We start from the raw sequence: 12,389 nt of genomic DNA, 5'->3' as shown, positions 1-12,389 counted from the left end.
ATGTATAGAAAGCCATGCAAAGTTAAAACAGTTTAAACTTTTAGAAAACACGTCGCAAATTTGTGGATGTTTATTCCTTTTTACTGCGTCTCATATGTTTTTAAAGGCAATCTGTGTGATGGGCGATTCGGCTCTTTGTATTAAGCAATGCATATACGTGATGCTGTTTTGTTCATAATTGTTTAAGCAATTTACGAAATTATATTTGATTTATATAAGTTAATTTAGATGTAATGCACGTTTTTTATAGACTATTACTTTCTTGCATTGAGCATTTAAAATGTGCTGCATTATTTTGCTCGCTCTTGACTGAATACGTTTTATAACTTTAATGGTAAGCATTAATCTGTATTTAATTTTTACAATGAAGACTACAGAAATTAATGTAATCAAATGTAAAATAACATTGGATGTGTTATTTTACATTTGATTACTTTCATTTCTGTAGTATTTCTTACCTGAATAAAACTTACTTAACTTGAAAAGCTCTCTTTATTCTATTGCATTTATTTGTGCTGTTGTTTGAATTTTTTTTATTTGTTCTTATTTTATTGCCGACTTTTTACTTGTGTTTTTTTAATGAATATAAAACTTTGCGTTGAAGAAAAGTAGATATTTGTTTGTATATGCTGTCAATTATAGTTCTTAGAAAGAAAATCAGAATCGGCAAAAATCGGTATCGGCAGATCACACTAACAAAAAAAATCGGAAATCGGAATCGGCCAAGAAAATTGCAATCGGTGCATCTCTATTTTTTTGGTTATATTTATGCAGAAATATAGACAATTCTAAAGGGTCCACAAACTTTCAAGCAGCACTGTATACAAAACAAACTAATATAAACATATATAACATATAAACATTATATAAACAATATCAAAGACTACAATTTATAAACTGAGTTTACAAAAAATTTAAGTTCTTTGTTACTGAATACCTATTAAGGGTTAACCTTTTTTTTTTTTTTTTTTTTTTTTTTTTTAATAGGACACCTACAAGTGTGGACAGGACCAACAATGACCCACAAAGCTGCTTAAAAATAACAAAATTTCAACAACAAAAAAAGTTTAAATTAATGAGATGAACACTAGAAAGGTACCATTTTATCAAAATGATGACATCACACAATACCTCTAATATCTCCAGAACATAACTCCATACATCATAAGCATTAAAATATGCAGTAAAATTAATATAACTAGTATTATGTATTTTAGACAATCATGTCTATATTTTCAGTTTTTCAGCCATGATATCTCAAACAAGTCATCAAGGTAACAACATTGTTTTGGATTTATAGATGATTAATTCCCCCAGTTTTAACAGTGAGCCAGAAAAACAAAATTGCAACAATGTTATACATGTGATGAGCAAAAAACCTTACTTGTCAACTCACAACAGAAAATCAGCTTCTGATTTAATTTATAGAAGTAAATACCAGACGTGTCTTGTTTTTCTTTATTTTTTCCATTGATTCCTACCACTCATCAATCAGTGACTGACTTTAGTGAACTCACCACAACTTTAGAGGCCAGATTTACATCACTTGCAGACAACCTGCAGGACCTCCTTCGTGGCGGACTCTTTCCACTTGACTCTGTACAAACAGTAAACTTTTATAGAAAAACACAACTAACACAAAACCGAACATACTTTAGTATAATAAAGCCATTTTAGCTGTCAGTTATGCATTCATTCTTCCTTCGACATTCGCTAACAACAGATAACTTAATAACAGCCTTGTTCAAAGACTAACGTTAAAATATCATGTTCACAGTAATAACACTCACTTCTGATTTCATCGCTGCTTTTCCGCGACGGTAATCGTGTGGTTTTGTTGCTCATCTTGCAAGACAATACAGATCCAGAAACTGCAAACTGCTGCTAGTCAGTAAGCTAACACGACGAACACACGAGAAATTTACAATGCCACGATTACAACAACAACAACGTTGCATGTATATTAAAAGAGCTGTGCCTTAGTTTTACTTACACTGTCCAATCTGTTATATGGTCGGTTATATGGAATTGTATGAAACAAATTATACAAATTTCTGTTTTCGGATGCAAACGAATATGCTCTTTTTTCAAATTCGCCCGCCTTCCCATGTAGTAACAGGAGATGGCGGATGCAGGGGGTGGAGCTAAACCAACTACTTCCTGTGTGTTAAACATGTGTTTTCCTTTCGAGGGCGCTTCCAGGTTCAGAGAGACAAATCATATCAGGATATTTTGGATAGTACAGATAAGACTAAAAATACAGTATTTTAAATGCAATTAATTAAAAAGATAGTTCCTGGCATAAATATGAAAACTGACCAAAGTAATCTATGCAAAATAATTAAATAGAACTAGTCAGACCAGCACGAAAAAACGTAACGGGCAATACGTGAACTATGTTACCCTTGAAAACAGCACACAGATTAATGCAGTGGGCACATTGTGAAATTAACATTACTTTCCGACTTGGTTATGTCCCTTTCTTATGTTTTTCTATACATTTAATTCTGTAGAGAATTTGGTAATAATCGGGTGACAGGTTAAGGACAACATCAGTCTATTCTTGATGTCTTCAATTTGGACTCCCAGAAAACCTGCAATAAAAAAGTAAAACAATTCATACCCATTCGAATTTCATGTCGTCACAGTTATATTAACATAAATGTAGGCCTAACTGTAATCTATAAACTACAAAAACGGTTTTAAATAGCTTTTAAGTTAAAGGCTATAAAAAAAACTACATTATTCGGCCAGTAACTTGACTTAACACTACTGACTCATAGGTAATGATAGGCTTAGGTAATAGCTTGAACATAAGACTATTCCTTATTTTACCTTATAACATGACAAACAACCAAATGTAGGCGTAACAAGGAATCTATATGTATTTTAATACATTTTAAACTTGGTTACAATTATTTATGAAAAAATAATGTAAAAATAATAAAATGTTTACATCAGCTTTTCTCAACTGCAATTTAGTTAAAATGATGCATTTCTTTTTATTCAGTTTTTTTTTTTTATAAGACAAAAAAGATTGGGAAACACTGATATAGTTGATGGTTATGACTGACCACATCAGACAATTTAAAACTTATTTGAAAACAATGTTTATTGTAACTCACTCCTTCATTAGTCAGGCAGTTTCATTGTCAAAAACAATGTGTGACTCGGACAAGAGCCAAATAGCCCTACATTTTCTGCAGACAGCTCAGGATGCTCTTTAGGGCCATACACACTTTTTTTTTTTTTTTTTTTTTTTTTTTTTAGAGCAGCACATTGGCATTAACATACAACACAACAAAGAATATTTTTTGCACTTCAAAGATATTTCTTGAAGTTTATTTTCAAAAAAATGTCCCCCCTTTTGGTATTTGTACAAATAAATGTCTCACAAACAACCTGGGAAACACATGTTGATTTTGAAGTAACAAAAACAGTAAGATGGTGGTTCTTTTTTTCTCCATTTCTTTTCGGGCAAAAGTTGCAATTTTTCTAACAGTCATTCTTAAAGATAATAAATGATTGAAACATACTTATGTATTTTTTTGCATATACATTTTGAAATTTTAACAATTCTAGAATAACTTACTTTTTATATTAATACTTCTCTTACAGTATCCAAACTCGTTGATATGTGAAAGGCTGTTGAGAAGTCAAGCCTCCCTTCCACTAGAGGTCAGCACTGATGTTTAAAGATCTACAACCTTTTAAGCATATAAGAGAACTGTCAATTCCAGATTTCATGGTTAATCACCTCTACCACCATATAAAGAATGAGCATTCACTACAAGGTTCTTTCAAAGTGAACTTAAAACCCTCTTTCCTCCTAACAGTCATTCAGTGCAATAAAGGAAGGTAAAATTGCCACCGAGTAAACTACAGATGCTTGCTTTTATGTGACTGACAGGTTTAGGCTTACATGGTGGTAAACACACAAGTGAAAAACCACACAAACTTACAATAGTCTTTTGTGCACTGTTTGATTCAAGGCATAGTATTGCAAGTACAAATGTTGCGGGATCATGGAAGCAGGACCCTAGAAAGTTTGATCGTCATTGCAGGACTCCGTCCAGTGGCCGAAGACCTCACAGATGTCACAGTAAGGTCTTTCATCATTGGGACTGCCATGATAGGTGGTGTGTGGCGGGGAATCTAGCATCTGGTCCTGTGTGGGACAGTCCTCTGTGTCGTGTAGGTCAAAGCAGTCACATATGTCACAGAAGAGACGGGGAGGGGGTTTCTTTTTAATCGTTGGCTCGGTGTGACTAGGTAGAGAAGACAAGGGTGTGAGAGACTGTGTAACAGTATATTAACAGCTTTTTTGATTCAACATTTTTATTCAGTTTTCACACATTTTGCATATCATAATAAAATGATGGATGAAGCATGGATAACCCAAGCTGAAATAATCAATTTAATTCTAAACAATACATAGGAATTAAGTAAAAAAAAAATAACACTACTTAAATTTCGAAATACTTTTCTCTATGTATTTATGTACACAGAATGACTTTTTTGTTTGAAGAATTGAAAACCATCACTAAGTCTACAAAATCTTTATATACCCAAAATCAACTAGTATAAAATCAGTAAAGCTACCAATTAAGTGAAAAATTTGTTTGAAGATAAAAAAAATAGCGAATTCAGCTCATTCTTGGGATTGTATGCTGAGATTTAAAAACAAAACACCTGTTATGACTGTCCATTTCAGTTGCACCATTTCCATTGAGCGCTGCTTCAGCCATCTTCTCTAGTTTCGATTTTAGGTCTTCGTTCTTCCGCTGAAGTTCCACAATAACTGAGTTCAGGAATTCAACCTTTCCAAAAAAAAAAAGTTAATCAGCAAGTGTTTCAAATGTGCAATTCATAAATTTATAATATCATAAACCTGCAGAAAGCCTGTCCAATTTTTCTAAGATTACATTATGGCATCTATTCTTATGGCATTGCTTATATATACATATATGATTGATTTATAGTTTATAATTTAGCTCTATATTCCTGGTGAGAAACAAATGAAAACTAGACTGTAAATACACTATATAAAACAACAAATTCAATCTGTATTCCACGTTTGTGATGGTTAAATACAAATTCGATGAGACAAGGGCTCCAGATTAGAGATGAAACGATTATAGTGACCGAAATGATCATGGTTATCAATATTATTGTTAAAATGTGCTGGAAATGTTCAAAAACTTCTCATACACACACTGAAATCATTTTAAGTTTTCATGTCAAACATGAAAACATTATGTCAAAAATAGTGCTGTCAAACGATTAATCGCGATTAATGGCATCAAAATAAAAGTTTTTGTTTACATAATATATGTGTGTGTACTGTGTATATTTATTATGTATATGTAAAGACACACACATACAGCATATATTTATATTCATATATATTATATCATATATAAATATATTTAATATATAAACGTAACATTTTTATTAAATATATACATGCATGTGTGTGTGTGTATTTATGTATACATAATAAATATACACAGTACACACACATATATTATGTAAACAACTTATTTTGGATGCAATTAATCGCGATTAATTGTTTGACAGCACTAGTCAAAAATAAATAAATATAATAAAAATTAGCAGCACTGCGTTTTTTTGCATAAACATTAAAATAATATCATTAAAAATAATGGCAGATTTTAAACCAACAAAATATTGGTTGGGTGACTTACAATGTAACTTATCTACTAACATGTACTACATGTTCAAATAAAATTAAGATAAAATAAAGTTAGAAATGATGAATCTCCCAATTCAGCCTTTACATAATGATAAATTATAGGCATTTTATCTGTTCCATAAACAATTCTACATAGGCTACCTTTTATCTGCAGTGTTAAATTTTTTTTAGAATGTAAATTAGCTTGTTTTCCATCTACCGGTTAAGATTTATGATAAAAATGTGGTCCAACAAAAATGGCAGACAGGCTGAATGAAAATGTAACTCCACTGTCTGACAGCAAGTGGCACTTATGGAACAGCAGAAACAAGAGCAGTTTCCTCAGTAACCTTTGTAAACAAAGCAGCGCTGTTTAGCAGCTGAGAAGAAAAGCAAATGCTATTGTCAGTTCCTCCACATGCATTTATAGAATTCATTCATCCATACATTCTTTCCTAGAATTTCTCTATCAGCACTCTGTTTTAATGATAATTAAAATATGAAGTGGTAATTCTAACCGTTGTTACTATTTAATCATGGTTATGGTTATCCAGATACAGTATTGGGGTGAATGACGGAAAGCTTTCTCTGTTTAAAATTTGCTGGTGGTGATCAATAACGACTTTGGCTAGTTGTTAAAATTATGTTTCAACTTGTAGGAATTCTTTTACACATAAAAATATCTGTAAATGTGTTAAAAAGCCAGTTTTAACTAAGCATGGACAACAAAAGTAAAGTGATTCATGAGAAGATTCTAACAAAAATATCCTATATAGTATAATGAGAATATTGATTAAATTTAGTTGTGCAACTTTTAATTAGGCAGACTTGTAGACAATTTAGACCAAAAAATGTCCTCAGTGTGTCAAATGCCTAGAAAGAAAATGCCTAGAAAAAACTTTATTACTAATATCTAGGGTAATTTAAGCAAACTTTAAAAAAAAAAAAGGTTTTATACTAATACTGTACTTGGTTGTAACTGATGTTGTAGGACAGTGGGCCAAGAGAACAGTATGCCATTACAATGATGGATAAAAATATACATTATAAAGAGAAAACTTTCCACTCTGCATACCTGCCGCTCAGCATTCTCCTTGGCCTCCTTCCACATTTTTAAAGCAGAATCATCTGGTTGGAACGTAAAACATGCAAACCGGTCATGTAGATTAAACAAATACAACACACTTATAAGAAGTTAGATTTAGGTCAGTTTAAGGTAACAGTTACAGTATATAGGTAATTCTAAGCAAAGTTTGATCCCAAAATGCAACAGCAGAACTACAGTCTGCCTGGAAGAATTTAAATACAATGCAATGAAAACAATAAATCCCTCTATGTTATTTTATATTTTTGTAATAGGTTGTTTGCACATGACGGCGCTGTTGACGCGGGAAATGCAGCTGGAGGGCAGGAAGTGATTTTTCTCTCCATAGAAATCACTAGCAGAAACTCCAAATGCCAGTGTTTTGCGTTGTTTATGGATGCTTAAATTGGCCAAACCGAGAAACCACAAGGAGCTTTTATCGTGTACAAAAATGTGTTGTTCATAAGTGGGGAAAAGTCAAGAAATTGATTGAAAAAACGCAGGAAAAAGTGGCTTGTAAACCTGCGTCTGCTGTCGGGAGGAGCGAAGCTCGTGTGATAATAATGCTCGTGCGTGTAAATGGTTATTATAGGATATAATAATATATTAAGATATTTATAAAGATTGGGCTGCCACCTCTCACGCATTGTGTCATTTTGAGTTTCTGATAGTGATTTCTATGGAGAGAAAAATCACTTCCTGCCCTCCAGCTGCATTTCCCGCGTCAACAGAATCACGTGATTGCAAACAACCTATTCTTTTCTTTTTTTTTCAAATGTGCATTTCAACCTGTTTTATTTACTTTTAACTGATGGAATAGACACATGTGATAAAGTTGTGTGTTGAGTTGTACCTGAGGCATCATCTCCTTTGCTGGTGATCTGAGTGTCAGCTAAACTCGTCTCCAGATTCTTCACTCGCTCCTGCAGCAAAGTATTCTCACTCTTGTGAGATTTCAGATTGGACTGCAGCACCTGTGTCGTATCACGCAGACTTGCTATCTGCTTGCAAAAACCGCAAAAGAAAAAAAAATCAAGCAAAACTGAAATTTGCACATACACACCATACATAATTCAAACAGATGCTACCTCGTTTCTCACAGAGTCTAATTCTTTGTCCTTCTCTGAGATCAAGGCACTCTGTGTTTGGAGAGATTGCTGTAGTGCTTCCTTCTCTTTTTCTGTTTCTTTTGTTAAAGTGCTTTCCCTGTGCAGAAGACAGATTGCATGATGTGTGCATTCTCCATTCATTAATGCAGGAATGTACAGTCAAGAGTGTCTATATTAAAACAAAGCAAAACTACTACACATGATGCAGTCAAAATTGTATTACATTTCCTGTAGTTGCTCACCTCATTTTTATCTTCTTCAATTGACTATTGAGGCTGTCACACTTCTTTTTGAACTGCATTAAGGAGGAACAGAATTTAATATTTATGCAAAAAGTACAAAATTATTATTTTGCATTAATATTTTCAGATTTAAAAAAAATGTAGCAACTTAGTAAAAGAGCCTATAATTTAGAAACCATAGCTCACATATTCTAATAGTATAAAACTACATTTATGAAAAACATTTTTTTTTTCCTGAAACATAATTACCGTGTGGTGTTCATATAAAGTTATAAAGTATGGTCCACTTTTCAGATATTTCTGCCCTAGTAACCCTGACTTAGACATGTAAATTAAGCTGTAAAACCATTTTATTCATTTTATTTTAAATGTGCAATTTAAGGACTGATTTATCTGAAAATTAAGATACCACAATAATAAAGACTAAAGGTCCTTGTACACTGAGTCAGAAATTTTCATATGCGTTTTGTCGTATTGGTCATCCTAAAAATTCATCACGCACAGAAACCTTGTACACCGAGTCCGATGCGTATTAATTAATCTGTTGTGAAAAAATGTGACTAAATGGAGTCTTCAAGCAGTGAGTATGATTTTGTTGTCCTCTTGCTTCTTAAAAAGAGAAAAAGAAATTGGGTCCATCCAATCCTGAGATATAGAGAGGAAGGAAACTTCCCTCTCCTTATTAAGGAGCAGCGGGATTATCATGGGCGATTCAAAGTTTACTTCAGGATGTCAGTGGCTCAGTTTCATGCTTTGCTAGCGATACTAGAGCCACATATTAAAAAGACCACCACCAATTTCTGTGAACTCGGTGTGCAAGGATCTTTACAGTGCTTTGTGCTGCGAGATGAAGTGGATGAACTTGACAATCGCCATTCTGGATTTTGCCGTTCGCTTGTAAGGTGGCTCTGAATTGTCAAAACACCTCTCAAAATGCTTGCTACGGATGCGAAAAATGCAGAAAATCGAACCCGATCCGAATTTTTTTTTAGGACGGACGAAAATTTCGGACTCAGTGTGCAATGGCCTTAACAAGGGAAAAACTCCACAGGTCCAGTCTCTGAACAGAAACTGACGAATTACAAAACTGTTTGTCCAAAAGTAATAGTAGTTTAATATCATCCAACAGTGAAAGTCATATATTTTAAGAAATATTGCAGCTTGGAGAATTGCTTTACAAATATGGTGTGTACATTTATTACTATAAATATTATATTTAAAATATATGCACAAGCAGCAATTATTGGGGTCCAAGCGCCAGAAGCTCATGTAAACAAATTTTCTCAAATATTATGTACTGTTAAGTATGTTTGTACTTGAGTCAACTTAAATCTAGAATCTCCACTAATTTTGTAAGTTAGGGTTTGATGAAACAGCTTAGAAAATTACAAGAGACATGCTTATGGACAACATTAGTATTACAGCCCATCAACCATCATTTACACATAAATACAGATAAATCGCTGATCATTCAGAATTTGCTTTTAGCCCCCATGAAAATCAGAAATTTGTGAAATTTGGTGGGTTTTTTCAGACTATTATATTGGCCATGTGTACCAAGTTTTGTAAAGTTAGGACATTGCATTAACAAGATGTAGGCCAATTCGTTATAATGGGCCTCGCGCACAAATATAATGGCCTACATCTCTACTTTATGGATCGAACAGTTGCAAAATTACAGGGTTTAGATTGCAAACTGTAGTGTTCTCAGAATGTCCTGATGTCTGTGTATAATGTTTTGTAAAGCTTGGATATAGTGCTCTGCAAATATAGGTAAATTGGTAAAAATGGCTATCACCTAAAAAATGTATTACCTTATATCTTCACAATGCTCTAACAAATCTAAATTATTTTGATAACTTTCCATAACCCTCAGGTCATGGTTGTCATAAAACACACCAAATTTGGTCTAAATAAGATACATTTAAAAGATATAGCCTCAAGTCCATTTTACTGTGCTCTTCATCAATTTTGAATTAATTTATTTTGGATGTTAATATGTTCTCAAACTGAGATAACTGAGATAACCACTATGTAATGTGTGACAATTCTACAGAAGTATTACATAAACAGCCACACTACCTCATTTCTCAGAGAGTCTAATTCTTTGTCCTTTTCTGAGATCAAGGCACTCTGTGTTTGGAGAGACTGCTGAAGTGCTGCTTTCTCCTTTTCTGATTCACTTGTTAAAGTGCTTTCCCTGTGCAGAAGACAGATTGTAGGATATAGTTGAAACAATGAAACAAATTCCTTGATACATGACCCCATAAATAAATTCTCTGTTGTTCCTTACCTCATTTTCATCTCCTTCAATTGATCATTAAGGTTGTCGCACTCCTTTTTGAGCTGTATTGAGGGTGAAACAAATTTACCTCTCAGATTTAACACATTAATCATCGCAACATTGCATTTAAAACATAAAATATTTACATAAAACTAGAGATGCACCGATTGCAATTTTCTTGGCTGATTCCGATTTCCGATTTTTTGTTAGTGTGATCTGCCGATACCGATTTTTGCCAATTCCGATTTTCTTTCTAAGAACTATAATTGATAGCATATACAAACAAATATCTACTTTTCTTCAACGTACATCCAGTGTTATTTTACATTTGATTACATTAATTTCTGTAGTCTTCATTGTAAAAATTAAATACAGATTAATGCTTACCAATAAAGTTATAAAACGTATTCAGTCAAGAGCAGAAAATGATTTTCTTTGTCTTTTGTTCTTTGATTAACATGACAGACAGCAGCATAAATATTGGACTGCGGTCCCTTTAAGAGTTTATCCACGGACCCAATATACTGTTACACAACATGCGTTCTCTTTCTCAACTATTTAACGATCTAAAACTGACTGTGTTTAACTGGATACTTGCCAAAACAGGCATTTTGACAATTTTGTATGTATTTGATCGTTTTAGCGCAGTTAGCCACTTATTTTGGTATTTGTGGCTCACAAGCTGTTTGAGATTGAGCGCTGATTGTGTGCTCCACTAATATAGATCAGTGGTGGTGCGTGCATTTGGTATAAGCGCGAAACCTGCGGGAATGACTAAAATAATGTGCAATACAAGCACTATTTAACCGGAGCGAATGAGACGTGTGTGAGAGAGAAGGGGTCGTCGGAGAGAAGAGAGCGAGAATGCGTGGCTGACGTTATTGCCTGTGCCGCTGGTAACAAAACGGATCGGCTCGAAATCGGAAAGAAGTGAGACTGACCGGCCGGTCACCAATCCGGGCCGATCATGAGGAAAATCGGCCTATTCCGATCCCTGGCCGATCGATCGGTGCATCTCTACATAAAACACATTGCACAACATTGATTCATTTTTTTATTTTTTAGCATTCAAAACTGCTTTAAAATCAAACAAAAATGAATTGAACTTAAAGATCTGGACAATCAGTTAACATACATTTAGCAGAATGTTACTGTCTTTGTGGCTGCTGGCAAGTTCCACAGTTAACTTTTCCTTCTCATTTTTCAGAGCCTCCACTGCCTGGGCTTTTTCAGCAGCAGCTTGTTTCAGCTCCTCACTGAAACACACAACCAGCGTTTATTCAAACAACACAGAGATAGATAAAAAGTGAATTTACAAAGGATTCCTATTCCACTTGTTCTAAAAACAATTATAAAAAGAAGCAGCTCTCAACAATTATCTAATCTATTAATTAGTCTATATATGCAAAGAGTGTTACGCTACAGGTTTGATGACAGCAATTTACTGTAGACCATGTGGTTGTCACACAGGCATTATATAGTACTAAAAAGGGGTGTGTACATATATATACACACACACATTTCCAAGTAAACATTCAAAAGGATAGTTCACCCAAACATTTTAATTATGTCGTCTTTAACTCACCCTCAAGTTGTTCCAAACCTGTATGAGTTTCTGTCTTCTGTTGAACACTAGAGAAGATATTTTGAAGAATGTGGGTAACCAAACAGTTGCTGGTAGCCACTGACTTTCAAAGTACAGAAAAAAATACTATGGAAGGTAATGGGGACCAGAAACTGTTTGGTTACCCAACATTCTTCAAAATAACTTGTTTGTTTGTTTGTGTGTGTGTGTGTGTGTGTGTGTGTGTGTGTGTGTGTGTGTGTGTGTGTGTGTATGAGTGAGTGAGTGAGTGAGTGAGTGAGTGAGAGAGAGAGAGAGATCAAGGACATGAGGGTGAATAAATTATAACAAAATTTGCATTTCAGGGTGAACTATACCTTTTCCTATAAGAAGGAAACTATAAGTTTTCCT

At 33.8% G+C, this 12,389-nt stretch overlaps 2 protein-coding genes across 8 annotated transcripts in view; both read right to left on the bottom strand.

Moving 5' to 3' along the window:
• The window catches only part of LOC107698540 (sororin-like), a 7,670-nt gene extending 5,450 nt beyond the window's left edge, over positions 1-2,220 (bottom strand). Inside the window, exons 1-3 of the mRNA XM_016499568.1 lie at positions 1,994-2,220; positions 1,791-1,896; positions 1,518-1,597 (exon numbers count right to left, since the gene is read on the bottom strand). Coding sequence (XP_016355054.1) covers positions 1,518-1,597; positions 1,791-1,845 — 135 coding nt within the window. The 5' untranslated portion in view covers positions 1,846-1,896; positions 1,994-2,220. The remainder of the gene's footprint in view (positions 1-1,517; positions 1,598-1,790; positions 1,897-1,993) is intronic.
• An 873-nt stretch (positions 2,221-3,093) lies between these two features.
• The window catches only part of LOC107698542 (CAP-Gly domain-containing linker protein 1), a 74,444-nt gene continuing 65,148 nt past the window's right edge, over positions 3,094-12,389 (bottom strand). For 6 of the 7 annotated variants that reach the window (XM_016499576.1, XM_016499570.1, XM_016499572.1 and 3 more), the window contains 9 exons: positions 11,550-11,670; positions 10,424-10,476; positions 10,213-10,330; positions 8,131-8,183; positions 7,868-7,985; positions 7,633-7,780; positions 6,771-6,823; positions 4,693-4,820; positions 3,094-4,268 (listed from right to left, as the gene is read on the bottom strand). In XM_016499576.1, coding sequence (XP_016355062.1) covers positions 4,040-4,268; positions 4,693-4,820; positions 6,771-6,823; positions 7,633-7,780; positions 7,868-7,985; positions 8,131-8,183; positions 10,213-10,330; positions 10,424-10,476; positions 11,550-11,670 — 1,021 coding nt within the window. In that variant the 3' untranslated portion in view covers positions 3,094-4,039. The remainder of the gene's footprint in view (positions 4,269-4,692; positions 4,821-6,770; positions 6,824-7,632; positions 7,781-7,867; positions 7,986-8,130; positions 8,184-10,212; positions 10,331-10,423; positions 10,477-11,549; positions 11,671-12,389) is intronic. The other variant, XM_016499575.1, reaches the window with a different exon arrangement.

This window comes from Sinocyclocheilus anshuiensis, unplaced genomic scaffold (genome assembly GCF_001515605.1).
Source record: "Sinocyclocheilus anshuiensis isolate Anshui unplaced genomic scaffold, SAMN03320099.WGS_v1.1 scaffold10, whole genome shotgun sequence".
Classification (NCBI taxonomy): Eukaryota; Metazoa; Chordata; class Actinopteri; order Cypriniformes; family Cyprinidae; genus Sinocyclocheilus; species Sinocyclocheilus anshuiensis.
The sequence above is the reverse complement of the archived record's forward strand: the minus strand, read 5'-3'. Positions and strand labels throughout refer to the sequence as shown.